General features: G+C 40.6%; 1 protein-coding gene across 2 annotated transcripts in view; it reads left to right on the top strand.

The window, feature by feature from the left end:
- ELOVL2 (ELOVL fatty acid elongase 2) overlaps positions 1-18,282 on the top strand; it is a 96,373-nt gene that overhangs the window by 36,852 nt on the left and 41,239 nt on the right. Inside the window, exons 1-3 of one of the 2 annotated variants that reach the window (XM_073332061.1) lie at positions 3,808-3,872; positions 8,825-8,989; positions 11,545-11,732. In XM_073332061.1, the coding sequence (XP_073188162.1) occupies positions 11,643-11,732 (90 nt within the window). In that variant the 5' untranslated portion in view covers positions 3,808-3,872; positions 8,825-8,989; positions 11,545-11,642. Of the gene's footprint in view, positions 1-3,807; positions 3,873-8,824; positions 8,990-11,544; positions 11,733-18,282 lie in introns of those variants that run through there. The other variant, XM_073332060.1, reaches the window with a different exon arrangement.

Consider the following 18,282-nt stretch of genomic DNA (forward strand, 5'->3'; position numbering starts at 1 on the left):
TTTTGCACCTGTACAAGAACACAGTATCACATACGAATGCAAAAAACACACATGATCCTACAAATGTATTTAATTTACAATGCACATATCAGTTATGATTTTTCTTTATTTGATACATCGTCCATGCATGATAACCCCTCTTTTAGGCATGGATAGTTAAATGTAGTGGTGCATTCTGATTAATGAATTTACCACCCTCTGCAGAAAGTAGGCAGGTATATTTTTTTTAAAAAAAATCTCCCTTTTACTCTCCTCTTCTTTCATCTAAGTAGTTACAAGAATTCAGTCTGTCAGCAATTCTCATTAAATTGCAGCCTAAAGTAGACTTGCCTACAAAATTCAAATATATAAGGAATTTATATTAATGATATTACTCATAATGTGTACATATTTACATAATCTGATCATGAATGCAAGCAGCTTTGTAGTCTAATTCCAATAGCTATAAATCATGTAAATCCGTGTGTGTGTGTTTAAAAACAGATTAATCTCCAGACAGTAGTACCTTTGTGAAACACAGAATTGTCAAGGGTAGGATCTATTCTATTGAATGGAACTGCTCTTGAATTGCACTACTTTGCCACTGACATGGCAGTTGGTTTCAGAGTGGTAGCCGTGTTAATCTGTATCAGCAAAAACAACGAGGAGTCCTTGTGGCACCTTAGAGACTAACAAATTTTTTTGGGTATAAGCTTTTGTGGGCTATCGCCCACTTCATCAGATGCATGCAGTGAAAAATACAGTATATATATTACAGCACATGAAATGATGGGATTTGCCTTACCAAGTGGAGGGTCAGTGTTAACGAGGCCAATTCAATCAAGGTGGAAGAGGCCTATTCTCAACAGTCCACACAAGAGATCCACTTCATAGACACTACAGTGCAAATAAGTCATGGTCACATAAACACCACCCTATACTGGAAACCTACTGACCACTATACTTGCCTACATGCCTCCAGCTTTCATCCAGACCACATCACACGATCCATTGTGTATAGCCAACCCCTAAGATACAACCACATTTGCTCCAATCCCTCAGACAGAGACAAACACCTACAGGCTCTCTATCGAGCATTCTTAAAACTACAATACCCATCTGGGGAAGTGAGGAAACAGATTGACAGAGTGAGACCCAGAAGTCACCTACTACAGGACAGGCTCAACAAAGAAAGTAACAGAACGCCACTAGCTGTCACTGATGGCCCCCAACTAAAATCTCTCCAGTGCATCAGCAAGGATCTATAACCTATTCTGAAGGATGGTCCCTCACTCTCACAGACCTTGGGAGACAGGCCAGTCCTTGCTTACAGACAGCCCCCCAACCTGAAGAAAAAACTCACCAGCAACTACCCACCACACGACAAAAACACTAACCCAGGAACCAATCCCTGCAACAAACCCCATTGCTAATTCTGTCCTCATATTTATTCAAGGGACACCATCATAGGACCTAACCACATCAGCCACACCATCAGGGGCTTGTTCACCTGCACATCTACCAATGTGATATATGCCATGTGCCAGCAATGCCCTTCTGCCATGTACATTGGCCAAACCAGACAGTCTCTACACAAAAGAATAAATGGACACAAATCAGACATCAAGAATTGTAAAATTCAAAAACCAGGCGGAGAACACTTCAATCTCCCCGGGCACTCAATAGCAGACTTAAAAGTGGCAATTCTTCAACAAAAAAAAAATTTCAGAAACAGACTTCAACAAGAAACTGCAGAACTGGAATTAACTGGCAAACTGGACACCGTCAAATTAGGCCTGAATAAAGACTGCGAGTGGAGGGGTCACTACAAAAAGTAATTTTCCCTCTGTTGATACTCACACCTTCTTGTCAACTGTTGAGAATAGGCCAATTCCACCTTGATTGAATTGGCCTGGTTAGCACTGACCCCCCACTTGGTAAGGCAACTCCTATCTTTTCATGTGCTGTAATATATATACACTACCTACTGTATTTTTCACTCCATGCATCTGGTGAAGTGGGTTTTAGCCCACGAAAGCTTATGCCCAAATAAATGTGTTAGTCTCTAAGGTGCCACAAGGACTCCTCATTGTTTTTGACATGGTAGTACAGCAGATGTACAGATCACTGATGGGAGCTAGCATGGCATTTTCCAAATGAAAATGGGCCAAGTCTTCCCTTTCATAAAACTTTAAACAAATAGGGGACTGGATAGCTCAGAGATACGATGATGGGCGAGAGTTTCCAATCTGCGTCATTTGACTAAACTGTGGTGGCTCAGTAGTGATGCCTGTTTGAAATTAGTTTGCTGGTCTCAGAATAAATTTCTAGCAGACATCTCTCTGTTTCACAACCCACCAGCACAGCAGGTATCTTGCTGGCAATCTTAGCAGAAAGCCCCAGCCCAGGCTGGAACTATCCTCCAACTTCAGAGGTCGCTTCCAGCTCAGTGCAGGGAAAACTTTGGCTGCTGGTATTGGTATCTGTTCTCGGGAGAGATGCCAGTTTCTAGTGCCCCCCATCATCAAGCACCTTTCAAAAAGGCTAAACTTTTCAGCAACAACATTTGCCTTATCTCAATGATCCCTTTGATTGGAACCTTTCCCGTCATTTGTAAATATAAAACTAAAAAATGAAATTGGTTTTTGTTCTGGTTTTGTTTTACTGAGATCAGATGAACCACGCAGCATTCTGTAGAGATTAATTTCTTCACCCCCTTAACCCCTTCTGAGACATTTTCCTTAGACCTGGAGCAAGTTATGTGCAAAGATGGGTGCAGAGAGGTACACATTTATTCCCAATAACCAGCCAATTCGTTTTTAACATCTGGAGTAACCCAAATCCTGCCCGGTGATGTGCAAATGCATTGGCGGGTAGAGAACTTCGGAAGTTCTCCTCCAGAGTGAAACAATTGCGCAGCAGTACAGTATTGCTACGCAACAGTCAGGAGAATTCAGAGGGCACAGTAGGGCATTTTGGCTGGCTGGTCCCCTATTCTTTCAAGATTGTGATCTCTTGCAAGGAATTGGACTGCACTGCATGGGAGTATATGAAGCAATCGGTGTGAGAAGGATGGCCGTCTAATTAAGGCAATGCACTAGAACTCAGGAGAGAACTCTTCAATTCCCAACTTTGCCAAAGACTTCTGGACCACCTGGGATAAATCAGAGTAGTTCTATTAACTTGGGCCTTTGGCAAATCACTTAGTCTCTCTTTGCCTCAGTCCCTCTCCTGGAAAGTAGAAATAATGAAACTCAGATGCTCACATTGTGGTGATGAGGGACTAAGGATGTGGAGTACAGAGATTTTGCAGGTGGAAAAAAAATCTTCCCTCTTCAAAACAGAGCATCAGTACATTTAACTAGTACACAATCACATTGCTGCTGACAGCAGGTGGCTTCATAAAGCAGATCAGGGATACTGACTGCTCTTTTCTCAAATACAGATTTTAATGGGAAAACTACAAAAGCAAGCATTGCTGGGGTTTGAAGAAGGCCAAGGTATGCTTTCTACACAAAAAAAGGCACCTGCTACAGATTAGGTTCATTTAAAGACTTGCTCATTTTCATTTCTAAAATCTCCATCTAAATTGCTTTCCTCAGGGGTCGATTGTGGTAGGTACTGCTACTTCCACTAATGGGGTTAATGGGAGCTGTGGGTGTAGCCACAGCAGAATAGAGTCCTAAATCCTTTCATGTCAAAAGAGCACTTTTTTAAAATGGGGATGATTGTTGTCAGGTACCTTGAGACACTTGTGTGTAAAAAGGCTCTCTGCAGGTTTATTTTCTATGTGAGGCATGAGATAACAATTTGTCATGTGTCTTTGTAGGAGCAGCTGAAGGCTTTGGACTGGGAAATAAACACATTTGTGGATTATATGTTTGGATCTCGAGGTAAGTGTGCTTTTCAGGACTCAGAATGCATGATCTTTTAATGTGCAAACAAAAGCTGTTTATATTGCATCTGAAGATGATTCAATAACTGAAAATAAGAAAAGCAGTTGTTTTCCTGAAGACAGTCTCCAAGATGTTCAAAGCTGACTAGAAATTTTGAATGCCTCACTGCAAATGCTGTAAAGAGGCCAGGCTGGATTTTCTGAAAGTGCTAAGCACCCACCTTCTGGAAAATCAAGCCCTGGAGTCTCCTGGATTGTCCTGGAGTCTCCGGGAATTTAGATTATGTCATGTGATAAAACCTCCAGGAACACGTCTGGCCAAAACTGGCAACCCTATCAAGCCCTGTGAGGTGTCTCAAGTGAGGCATTCCAGAATTGTCTCCCAAAATCACCAGTTAGTTATTTAAGAAAAAAGTCTTTAGCACATAGTGTAGTTAAGAAAGAAAACCAAAAATCTGTTAAATTCAGGAACTCTAAGTTACAGTGTCAAAAACAGCCTTAATTTTAGCTCATCCTCTAGCTAATCACACACCACTCGTTTACACCCAGATATATCCCATTACGTCATCATCATCTGCATTTCCATTCTAGCCCACAAATAATATCCGAAGTGTTGCACTACAAACCACTTCTCCAGTTATCACATTTGGGCCACTGACCCCACTACAAAGTTTCCCTCACTTCAGCCATCTAATACGTTGGCCATATACCTAGGGTAAGCAGGCGTGAAAAGCACCTTCCTTCCACCCCTAAACACATCCTAGGACCAACCTGGCCCAGAGATAACTAAATCTGGAGGGAAAAAATGATTATAGAATAAACAGAACGTACTTCTGTTACTGACAGCGCTCCTTAAGTATTCACAGAATATAATATGTAGCTGTGTTTTCATGCACTCAGACGCTATGGTAATGAAAGCCGTATAAACACAAATCAGACACTACATATGAGTTTTTCCTGTCTCATTAATACTTGCATGGTATTGGTCACTCAGATTATATCGCCTCAAAAATGTGTATAATAATATGAGCTGGTCCAAAATTTTCTTACGGAATAGTTTTCCATCAGAAAATGCCAGCATGGCAAAATCACTATGTTTTGTGAGAATGTGTGCATTTGATCTGAAGTTTCATGGAAATTAATGAGATGTTTGGTTTCAATACGGTCAAAGTGTTTCATTTCCACTTTGTTTTGATTTGTCATATTATTTGTAATAAAATAACTCAAAACATTTTGATAAAGTCAAAACAAAATATTTTTGGAATGTTTTTCATGAAAAATTCTAAGATTTTGACTTTTCATCCTGAATCAGTATGAAACCAGACTTCAAAATCTCCAAATTTTCTGCATAAAGGAAATGCCATTTTTTGACCATCTGTAATAATAATCCCATCTTCATGTGGTTCACCTAATTAACAAACTGATGAATCCTGAGAGTTGCTGACTGCAGTGAAAGTTATGGGCATCCAGAACCCCTCAGGATGAGATCCAAAATCTCAGCAAACCTGGTGTAGATTCAGAGGTCACTTCTTTCTGGTCTTTGGCTACTTGCTCTACTATCACCTGAGGAGGTCAGACTTGCTTCCTGAATCAAAATATGAAGACCTATAGCATAGTGTAATCATAAAGTATAAATTATATTATAATACGTTTTCAGATGCCTCATGCTTGCATTTCATCAGATTCTTCAAATCTTAACATTTCTTCCTTAAAGGGAAAACCGTTACAGGATTCTTAAAAACTGGAAAGTAGTATTTTTTTATTCCTCTGAGAGTGGCAATCACCTCCATCAACTGTGAAGCATATATGATCTTTGCAAAACTTTGGCTTGCACAATTTCTGGATTTCTACCTGAATCTATTTTAAAAATGAATAGAATGGCTTCCTAGAAAATACTTGTAAAATAGGTCTTTAATACTAGCAAGCTAATGCAGTCCAATGACCATATGTGTGAAGGTTTCGTTCCTTTTTACATACATAAAGGCTATGCCTTTTCAACCTTCTCTTTCCAGTGCCTCCAGAGCCAAGTCTTTGAGATGGATGAATTGCGGTTAATATAACTGCATAGCAAATACTATAGCTCCACTGAGTCTTCAGAATGCACTTCAGTAAAACAAGTACTGCCTGTACCAACTCATTCAAAGAGATTCATGGTTGGCATTTGAAAAGCAAAGTCTCACAGGAATGACTGCCATTTGAAAGGAATTGAATGTTAATGGCCCAAGTCAACCAGAGAAACAAAACCCTTTGAAAACATGTGTAGTGCTCAGAGAGATGGGTCTAAAGACATTCATGCACAGATACACATCCCAAGGAACGTATTGGAGGAGAAATAAAATGGGACTTCTGTCCCTCAGCATGACAGGATCTAGTGTCACTCTACTTCCATGTCAGTTGCTTCAAATACTTTCCTGAGTTCACCTGTGCTCAAATGTCAGGACTTTTCCTTTTCCCTCATTTATTGCTGAATCGCCTCTTATCAGTTGGGAGCAGGACCTCAGTGGCATCTTACTCTAGCTCTTGGGGCTGATCCTGGTCCTTACTATGACCAATTTTCATTGATCCCACTGCTCTAAATTGCATCTTTGGACACAGATTGGCACCCAGAGACACCACGATCAGGGAAGCTTAAAGGTAGTTTACAGCCTTCCTTCGCCTTGGCTGTGTTGGATGCAGAAGGGCCAAAGCCAAAGACACAGCCCTTTGACTTGGACATATTACCCTGTGTCCGACAGATATGCTGTTAGCTGTTTTTTTACAAATGTGCTGAGAGGCCTTCAGTTATGAACACCTCTAAGTTGAAACAATTATTTGCCTCTAAATCCCTTCAAAACTGGTATCTCTCCCTGTTGTACTAGTTTAACCCAGCAGAGGGTAAGGTTACAAGTTATTTTGAAGCACCATATTACTGAAGGAATGCTTCCATGTTGCTATTTTCTTCTCAGCTGGCAACAGGCTTACTTTTCATCTCCTTTTCCTCTCTCTCTGCTACTTACATCTGCTGGCAAGAACAGAACTGCAGTGTGTTCAACAGTGAAACGGCAGCCCAAGTGGTGCAATTTTATACTGTATTTCTGAATTTACCTGTGGCATTAAATTGTGCAATCATCAGACCAATTAAGCCACTGGACGTAGCTATGCTAGTACAATTACAACTAGAAACGAGTGGAATTACAAATGGCAAATTGTGTTTTAAAATACTCAGAGGACAATACTATCAATTCCATCACATCTCAAACACTAGCGTTGAAAATACAATCTTGTTTGTCTACGGTCCCACACAGTAGCATGCACTTTTGCTTTAGTGGCCTGTGTATGTATAATGACACAGTGCAGAACAACATGGCACCCTGTAAAATGGTTATATAGACAGATGACTCACAAGAAGTTGCTGGACTGACCCTGAGAGAGAAGTTCTGATGAATTCTAGTGAGCTTACCTAAAAAGGCTAAAATAACAAAGCATTACAGATTTCTTTCTATTAGCTATTTTCCACCATTATCTGCTCTTGGTTTGACAGCAGGCTATCTGAAATACACGACTACTCTGTAAATCCATCTTTTTTATTTTGCTTTATTTTTAGACAATAGCTATTTAGGTGACAACCAGGGCAGTTCTAGGGGCAGGCAAGCAGGGCAGTCACCCTGGATGCCAACTTCCAGGGAGTGCTGAACTGCTGTGCCACTCAGCCTCCCCCCCCCCCCGCTCTGCTCCTGCTTGGTTGGATTTGGAGGGGCAGGATTGATGCACCAAAAGTGTTTTTTGCCCTTTATAGACCAAACATTACTTTCTAAAAGCAATTTCCATTGGTGACGTTGAAACTCAGCTAACACAGGCTGTGATCCTGCAATGGAAGGCAATGGAAGCTCTGCCGTTAATTGCAATGAGTACCATCAAGCTCCTGTGTGGTTCTGTCTCCTGATGGCTACATCTCACAAAGCAGTTTAAATTGGCTGCAGCTTCTGAATTAACCCCCCTTTTGACTCAAGCAGTAGAATAATGCTTAGCTCTTATATAGCACTTGTCATCCACAGATCACAAAGCACTTTCAGAGGAGGGTTAGTATCATTATCCCCATTTTACAGAGGGGGAAATTGAGGCACAGAAAGGCAAAGGTGACTTGCCCAAGGTCCCCAGAACACCAGTAGCAGAACTGGGCATAGAACCCAAATATCTTCAGCCCCAGCCATGTGTTCCCCATCCACTAAACTGCACAGCCATGCTTTTAGATCCAGAGGTCCTTAGTTCAATCCCTGTATACCACACTGTTACCGTGAGGTGCTTGCCCTTATTTGCTTTAGATTTTCTTTGATGTATATCAAAACAGGAAAGGCTCTTTGCTCAGGACACAGTGATCATTCAGGTATAAGGATCAAAATGGGGCTTGCTCAGTTTGATCCTTTAAACAGGATTCCACCATGCCTCTCTAGTACTGCAGGTGCATTTATTAGTTTTTATGTTAAGGAGACGAGAAAAGTAAAAAAAGAAAGGATCATGACATAGCTATGTGTTGTGGAATGACACTGGTTGCAGGAACTACAGCCAGTGGTTTAGTTTGTTTTATTCATGGACAAAAACAAATTTAAATTGGCAACATATTGAGAGGGGATATAATTTTGGAGAAGTATGATGAAGTCATACTAACATACCCTTTATGATATGTATTTTGCCATTAAATATTAACAGCATCAAAAACCCACTCCAGAAATCCATACCCCCAGCCACTAAGCGATTCAGATTCTTCCCAGATACAAACAGGCCCCCACTGCAAGTGACTGAGTTAGAACATCTAACCACCTGGGTAAAGTCTCAGTGCCATTGTTTTGCCACTGAGTTCAGTGGTGTCAGGATTTCCCTCCATGGCTCTGGTTCATCACCATTTTTCATTGGGAGTGAGTTAGTTTGAGATGGAATCTGAGCTTGTGCACAACTCTCTCTCACCACATATAGTGTTCCAGTGTTCTCGCAGTGCGGTGTCACTCACTGCTCTCACCTGGGATTCAGTCGTTGGAATGATTCAGAACTGTCAAACTAATGGTATGTCACGCTTTCCCTCGTAAGTGGATGCATTTGAACCTGTTTGAACATAAAGGAGCACTGGGAGTCTGACAGACGGTAGGCACTAATGTTAACTTCTCTTTCTCTTATTCTTTTTGTCAAATCCATACAGTTCCCACCAACCCTCCCCCCAATAATCCTGTGCTGTTTTTCTAAAAAGAAAACAAAATCAATCAAAACCAAGAGCCCCGCATTTATGGGCCCCCTTACTAAGAGGTAACAAGTGTGACTGTGTGCGCATAAGGAGAGGCAGTGGGAGAAAGGAACAAGTTTCAATTTCAAGAGGGAGCACCTAAAACCAATAGTAAGACTTAAAAATTATGTTTAAGTTGCCTGTTAATCCAGCCATAGGTCACTTTGCAGTTATTAAAGTGTTAGAACATGAGCTGTGCTCTTTTAGCAACAATGGGAAAACTTGCTTTCTGTGCTTAGAGTAGAAGCTGTTTTCATCACTTATCTAATTTTCCACTTTAGCTCAGCTCATCATCGGATTTCTACCAGTTACTTTTCCTCTAGTTGCAAAGGCAGTTTCTGGTTACCTTCTCACAGTCTCCTGTGGAACGCCTTTGCTCTGGAGACTGTATGCACATGTAAACTCTCTTTCAAAATCAGTCTTCCAAAGCAGGCAAGACTGGTGTTTTCTCTTTTTTCTAAAGGTACATTCTGTCAAGCTTTGTATGGCTTGAGTTTAATTTATCTTTATTTTCTTATGCCTTATCTCTCTTGTTTGTACTCTCATCCCATGCATTGGATTATGGCCCAAGATCATCTTGAATATGTCTGGTCATCTTCCAGAAGGACAGAGAACTTTTTCCAATACCGTCCTAACTGTTAAGACTCTTATGTTCTTGTATAGATGGTACTGTGTCTTCGTACAATATGCTGTCTTGGAACAGACAATGCTAGTGCCAGGAGACATGCTGGATATTTATTAATTACCACATCTAAGAGATCATAAACACATTTTCAGATTCCAAGGAAGGAAATAGCATTCTAGCTTGCTAACACAGAGTGATCTGAACTGACAAAAGCAAGGAAATCACAAAGTGTGCAGCTCTATTACTTTTTAGGCAGATTTATTCTGCAGCTCTCTCAATAGTGAGAATGAAGATGCTTCTTGGGAGCCAGTTGGGGGTGGGGGAAGACAGATGCAGAGTCTTCCAGCTTTAATAGATCTGGCTGACACAGTCTGTGCTTTGAAGAGCTTACAATCTAGTTGAAGACAAAATTCAACGAATGAATATAAAATAATAAGAGGGAAGCAGGGAGGAAGGCAGAAGGTGATAGGAACAATAAGAACACATATTTCCATAGGCTTGCTGTTCGCAACAGGATAGTTCTAAGTCATTTAAATTTTGTTGTTAAAAATAAGATTTTCTGATGAAAAAATGCATTTAACAAAACATTAGACAATATCTTCCCCCCCCACCCAGAAAACCTTTTAATGTTTGATTTAATCATCCCCCTGAAGAATTTAAGCCCAGCTTTGAAGTATTGTGCAAGAGTGAAAAAGTGAAACAGTAAACTCACGTAGTATTTCACTGTCCAATTTAGCAAAACAGAAAAAGTAAACATGAATGGTGAAACAGAGGTAGTTTTTTTTAAACAAATCCAAATGATTAATAATGCAGTTAAGGGTTGTTTTAACATACTGTATGACTTTTTAAACCATAACTCATGTTTTAGATAGAGAATATCTTTTGGAAAATTGGACAGACTTGAAAGAGAATAGCATATATGATGAAGCAATTTCATTTACCCATAAAGTCTGTTGCTGAAGGGATTTTGCTATAGTAAGATTGCTTTCCCTGGAAACTCAGTCTCTCCATTTGCAGATCCATTGGCAGGAGGGAAATTATAATTCTTTGCTGCTGGCATCCCTTTGTTGACCTGGAAAAGAATGATGCTGCAGATTTGGCATATGAGGCTAGATCATGCTCTTCTTATTCAAACAAGTGTTCTTATTACTGTAAATGAGATTACTTGTGTGAATAAGGCAAGCAGGATTTGGCCTGAATGCTTTATTTCAGGATCAAGCAAGTGTACCATGTGAGCTAATGAAGGAGCAAGCCTTTGGTTTAAACAAAAAAATATATTTGATAATCAGCAAAACACTGAAAAAGTAATGACAAATGAATAGATTTAATGTGTTTGAAAGTTTTCAAAAGCCCTCCAGTAAGTAAATAAATAACAAACGTGTAATAAAAGTGAAGAAAGTTGCTACTGTCTGTGAAGTAATAGTTTTTCAAATGTGCATTTTTGCATGTATAATACTATTAAAAATGCAGGCTATTTGTCCATTGAACAGACTATGATTTGGTATTTAATTTAATTTTCATTTTGTATTTAAATTTTAACCACAGATCTATGTTGAAATGAATAGAGCATCTGTCAACCCATTACCATACATAGCATATCCTTTGGAATGTTACCTCAGGTCATTTGCAATGTTATAGTAGCCATATTGGTCCCAGGATATGACAGAGATAAGGCAAGTCTTGGCACATTCCCACTTGTGCTTTTAGCAGACACTCTTCTGAATATGGGCAGCCTCCTTTTAGCAGTACTGAGCAAGCCATTTTTAATTGCTCACTGCATTTGTTTCTGTTCAGATTCCAGGGTCAGAGGATGGTTCCTGTTGGATTCTTACCTGCCCACGTTTTTCCTTACTGTAGTATATCTACTTTCCATATGGCTGGGTACCAAGTTTATGAAGAACAGGCCTGCATTCTCTCTCAGGGGTCATCTCATTGTGTATAACCTTGGAGTTACAGTGCTTTCTTTGTACATGCTCATAGAGGTAAGTTTGTTTTGTTTTTAAATGCAGCACCACATCCGAGAAGGCCAAGTACTAAGTCATTTTTCACCACAGAAATATTTTAGTAAAACATACTTCCAAGGTAATCTGGGCTTTCAAATTGCAACCTCTTTCAGCCCATTTAACAATTGATCTGTGAGACTATGTAATAATTTGACTCGTATAGCACCTTCTAGCCATGGATCTCAAAGTCATCATTAATGAGCTATTCCTCACACCTAGAGTTAGTCAATTTCTGCTAAAACAGAAACTTTGCAAATATGCATTTGAATTTTCAGTGACTGCTCTGTTCAACTATGTCTGTGCCTTTTTGTTCACCATTTGTGAACATTCCCATGAATTATGCAGTGCAGTTGTACCATGTTGGTCCCAGGATATTAGAGGGACAAGGTGGGTGAGGTAATATCTTTTATTGGATCAACTTATGTTGGTGAGAGAGCTTGAAAGCTTGTCTCTCGGACCAACAGAAGTTGGTCCAATAAAAAATTATTACCTCACTCACCATGTGTCTCTAATTCCCGTGAATTGGTTTTTTTTTTATTTGCATGTACATCTCTGGAATGGCTGTTTGTTCAAATACCCATAATTGCATGTGACTGAACAGATTTATTTAGAAGAGTATGTGCTAATCATTCATTATTTGCTATTCACTGTCATTTGTTTACAATCATGTTTAACAGGGTTCTAGCATCCAATCATATGCTATGAAAAGCAAAAGTTCAGCTTACTGTGAGAGTTTAAGAACCCCTAGGCTGACTGTTCGTTGACTACTTATCAGTAAAGAATACACTCTCAGAAATTATAAGCTATTAATGAAGAAAAGAGGGTTCAATTTGTCTGATGATTTAGTCAGAATGAATAATTCAACCAGCTCTGATGTGAAGTACATTAGTTTTCTTATTTTACAGATTAAATGACTTGCCCAGAGTCTTACAGGAAGTTTGTGGCAGAACTAGGGATAGAACCCAAGTAAGCCTGATCCACAAGGGCATTTACTCCGCCATTTAGGTGATGTTTTGAGAAAGTGCAGCCTTGCATTCTTGCATCCATGTTCACTCTGATCCTATGAAACTACACTGGTTTAGAAAACTTCATAGTAACATATGTGTGGTTCCATTCCCAAATGTCTGTCAGTTGAACAAATTAAGATCTTAGCTTTAGCACCTAGTGCTGACCCTGGCTTGCTCAGGCTTGTGCCCATAATGGACACTACTGGGTGAGCAATTAGATAGATTTTGAGCAACTCGTCCTCCCTTGCCGGTTAGAACATGTGCAACTGATGAGAAATGGCAACAGCAGCATAGTGGCCCCTGCAGAAACACTATGCCCTGAGTTCATCAGAAAGATAGAGGATAGGAGAAGGGTCATAAGTCTGAAATAACAAAACTGGTGTTATTTAGTAACCACAGTTCTAAACTATCCCGCATTTAAGATGTGTTGGGTTTCCGACTAGTTAATTGTTATGGATCATTCCAGTTACTTGACCTTAGCGTTAGCATGCTAAAAATAATCCTCCCATGTTTGTTTGATAAATAACCTAGCCTGATGAGACAGGCAGGCTGAATTATGTGCTTGTTTTTGGAGTGACTTCTGGAGGTGCTAGATGACATTCCTTGTTTAGACTACCCGCGCAGCATTCCAGGCTTCCCAGTGTCATGTAGGGTACCAGGATCGAGTCATCGACAAGAGAAAAACAAATACTGTTTGTTCTCTCAACAGAATGGCAAAACATTGCTTTGCTCAGAAGTCAAGCAGGGCCTCATGAAAACTTTCAAGTTTTAGGGGAATTAATTTCTTTTGATCTTAACAAGAGGCAATTTTCCTGATCAAAACTATGGGCTCAGTTCTGGCTTGTGCAGACACACAAGGGGCTAATCGCACATGAAGAGTCTCATCCCATTCAGAATTCACACAGGCTTCAGCAATTCTTCTGGGTGCTTGAGGAATGCAGGATCAAGCCCAAAACATGGGAGAAATGAGCACAATCCCCCTTACTGGATGGTTTGGTCTCTACACAACAATTTGGCTCCTTAATAAAAGTCACACTTCAGGGTTAACATTTAATTTGTGGTGGAGGCACACAGAATGTTATCCAAATAGTAAGGTTCAAAGAAAATGCAGCATAATACACAGAAAAATCAGAACCCTGCTCTCCTGTGCCTGCAGGCAGGCTCAGCCCTCCACTGAGCAGCTGAATATATCAGAACTTAGCAGGTGTAAGTTATACAGATGAAGTGCACGTATCTTTGCTGTAAATGCATTGCACAGACTTCCTTTAGGTTGCCTGATCTTTCACTTTCTGAAGATTGTTTTGCTGTACACAAAACTAATTTGTCAATGCCCCTCTGATTATTCAGCCAGGCCTCACTTCTGCAACCCATGGCTCATCAGCTTTTGTGTCCCGTTCACACACATGATTTCTGTTGTTCATTACAGTGACAGAGCTTACCGTTCCATGTTCTACATCTGTTATGGATCAGTTTGAGGACACCGCTTAAATCATTTCCCGTACCTTCTAGCCAACCCTGGTCCCAATGCCTCTCAGAACTCCACCTGGCCACTTCTGAGTTGTGTCACTGCTATAGGGTCCTTAACAAATACTACGCCAGAAGCAGCTCCACTGCACCCCCTCCCCACCTGTCCCTTCTCCCTGCTCCAGGTGGAGAGGGTACAGAGATGCAACAGAGGCAGCTTCCCTCCAACGGGAGAATTCTGTGCTGGGCCTTTGCAGCTGGATTGTGGCTCTGAGGTGCTTGCTGAGTGGTGCACAAGGCTTGTAACCCAGCTTGAATATCTGGCTCACAGTCCGAATTTCATCAGTTCACTAACACTTGGCTTATTTTTTTCTTCCCAAAAGATTTTGATTTTTGAAGAAAAATCCAAATGCTGATGGAAAGATTTTTTTCAGGAGCAGCGGTGGTGGTGGTGGTGGTGGTGACGGTGGAGAACCAAACTGCAAAACCTCTGCCCAACGCTAACCAGCATCCTAAATTGTACCCAGAAATGAATAGTGCGCCAGAGCAATCTGGGGAGCACTGCAGTGACATGCTGTCTCTGGAAAATCCCATTAAGTAGTCAAGTCCCCGGGCGTTGCACTGGACATAGATAACTCCAGCAAAATTCACATCAGAAAGAAACTGTTACAACTCTCATGCTACATAAAGACAGTAACAAAGACACTTTTGACTACAGACAACATTTGGTACTCCAGTAGCCTGGAAGCTCAAAACAGAATCCTGAACTGTGACTTTAACAATTGGAAGCTACATTTCCTTAATAATGGGAGCAGCCATGAAATCTATCAAGTTCTTGAGTTGTTTCCTTCAGCAGTCAGTGCCATCTCCCTCCTGTTTAGATTAAACCTCACCCAGCAGGCTCTTATCCACATCCTATCTTGTTCAGGCACTGAGAAAACCGAGACACTGCACCACCTGGGTCAAATCAAGACGACGTGTAGAGCAGAGAGGTGTGTCATCAGTATATGGCTGCCATTGCAGCCTATCTACCCTGTGGCTTCATACACTTATTAGTTCACCTGCACCAGTGAGGCATGTGAATTTTAAGTGAGGGGAGGTAATAGACTAGACCACCATGCATGAGAACCCTGTCCTCAGAGTAACAGCTAACAGAGCCTCTTGGGATCTATCTGAGAGGAAAGAACAAAAACACACCTGAGCAAGCCTATCACGTCTTGCCAATTTTCACAATTAAGTCAAGATAAAAGGTTGCCAGTATAGCTAAAAGCAGCACTATGAGCACCCTCTCTAGAAGGAGGTCATCAACCAGCAGGTTCAGTATTACAGACAAGCTTGAACCCAGATTGACAGGTATAAAGACAAACTGAGGATTCCCAATAGCACCAGGAGTTGCCTCCTAACCACTTTTTCAATTACTTTACCCAATAGAGGCAGAGCAGAGACAGAACAATCACGATATTGCAGTCAAGTCATAAGCCTTATTAGTTGGATTGTGTTGGTCTTTGCAAGCAAACTTTGGAATTACGATGACACCTCACCAATTGGTACTAATGAGCAGAAAACCCATTAAAATATTTGAATTTGGCACAATAGTGAACAAGATAAATAAAAACAAAAAAGGGACACTGCATCACAAAATATATTTTGTTCATTTATTTTGGTAGCTGAAATTTTAATTATTTGCTTCAAAACGTGCTGTAGTAAATTTTGCAAGAGTAAAGAGGCCTCTACTCCACCTAGCCTGTTAAATCTTTGCTGAGCAGCAGGGCAGGGGACAGCATTTTTAATACAGCAAGTTAAGAAGAGGGCAAATCTGTGAGGTTTTAGTGTATAAAAGATCCGATGCAGGCTCTCCTGGCACTTCAGTGAAAGCACAGTTCTAGAGATCAGAATTCGGATCTCTGTGGAAGTGCACTGAGCCTGAAATAGGTGAAACCTTTTATTAGTAGGTTTCGGAGTAGCAGCCATGTTAGTCTGTATTCACAAAAAGAAGAGGAGGACTTGTGGCACCTTAGAGACTAACCAATTTATTTGAGCATAAGCTTTCGTGAGCTACAGCTCACTTCATCGGATGCATAAAGTGGAAAATGCAGTGAGGATGTTTTATACACACAGATCATGAAAAACGGGTGTTTATCATACACATTGTAAGGAGAGTGATTGCTTTAGATAAGCTAAAGAGTGGGGTGGGGGGAAAGAAAACCTTTTGAAGTGATAAACACCCATTTTTTCATGATCTGTGTGTATAAAACATCCCCACTGCATTTTCCACTTTATGCATCCGATGAAGTGAGCTGTAGCTCACAAAAGCTTATGCTCAAATAAATTGGTTAGTCTCTAAGGTGCCACAAGTACTCCTTTTCTTTTATTAGTAATGAGAGGCCATCCCTTCCCCACAGCAGGTGACCAAAGCAGCTTTCACGGACTCTAGAGTGGTCTGAGGAAAGGGAAATGGAGGTCCCATTGTCACAAAAAGGAAAATTCCAGTATGCATTACATGACTGCAATTCTTTGTGCGAGGACCCAATCTTGCAAGCTGCTGAGCACTACTGACTGAAGTGGGAGTTGATGGTACTTGGAACTTTAGAAGAAGATCAGAGCCTTATGGAAGAGTCCTATATAATTTAAGAGATAAAATTAATGGGGCTGTACAAAAGTTATTGACAGTCCTATAGAACTTGGAGGAAGCTAATATCCAATAGGGGTCTGATTGTCAGAAGTGCTGAGCAGCTACAGCTGCTATTGTCTTTAATTGAAGTTGTGAGTATTTGACGGTTTTAACCCCCAAGAATCCTATAAAATTCTATAGCAAAGGTCTAGATGTCTTTATTAAGTTCTACAGGATGGTTTAAAAAAACCCTATGAAAAGTTGCCCTTTTCCATTAAATGATACAGGACAGATTAACACATAGGTGGGGAGTAGTGAAGTGGGTAATAACACCTGGCCAAGAGAGATCTGTATCTCAATTGTGCCTGAGTCCAGCGCTCACATAAACTGAAAGCTTACTAGGTGTGCTAAGCATAGCTGCTGCTAATTTCTCATTTAATTAATGCAGAAAGGCCTTATTCAGTCTTGTAAGAGGAGAAGCAGCAGGAAAGGGAAGAGGGAACCTGGAGAAAGCCAATCGAGCAGTCTTTTGTAATTTGGAAAAAAAATCAAAATTCTGCATTTAAAATCATTTCCCATAGTGAGTGAAAGGTCACTGAGGACACAGCACAAAACAACGACATGCGAATGTTTCTATCGGGATGAGAACCCTGCATGGTTACGGTTCCTTTCTCAGGGGCTGTTCTTTCTTGAGCTGAGTCAGGAGATCTCAGAGGCTGACTTTGCTGTTTTCAGTAGCCGTTGTTCTAGCCGAACATGCCGTCCTTATTTCTCTCTCTCTCGCAGTTCCATGTGAAATAAATTAAATGGGTTGTGTCTTTTCTACTGACCTTTTGAGCTCCATATTTTAGGTAGAGCATGATATTTACCCCTTTCCTCAATAAGGCAATGCTCAGATTTACAGACCAGCTCTTATTGATTTCAGTGGGAATTATATCAGGTATCCAAGGACAGATTTGATATTAAATCAAATACAATTAGCTTTTCAAATGCAGAATTGCTATTACTTTACCAGTACCAGAGAGTTGCATGTAAGATCTGCTACTCTGAATAGCTCCTATAACCATGAAGATGTAAACATTCATATAAGCACTTTACATCTTCAAGGTTACTTGCAAACATCAGCTAACTAATCCTCATTCCACCCCCCGTTTTAGTTAAGGCAATATTAACCCATTTTAAATGGGGGGAAACTGAGGTACAGCAAGGTTATGTGACTTGTCAAGGCCAGACAGTCAGTGAGTGACAGTGCTGGGATTAGAACTCAGGAATCCGTGTCCCCCAGTCCGAGGCTGATCCACAATGTTGCCTCCCTAGACAGTTTACAGCTCTCCTGACAATAGAGTATTTGAGGTCTTCAGGACACATGAGCAGCAATCTTTAAGTCCTGACTGCACTGCTTCTCAGCTGCCTATGTAAAACCTTGGATTATAGTGTGATTCTTTGA

This window comes from Lepidochelys kempii, chromosome 2 (assembly GCF_965140265.1).
Source record: "Lepidochelys kempii isolate rLepKem1 chromosome 2, rLepKem1.hap2, whole genome shotgun sequence".
Taxonomy (NCBI): domain Eukaryota; kingdom Metazoa; phylum Chordata; order Testudines; family Cheloniidae; genus Lepidochelys; species Lepidochelys kempii.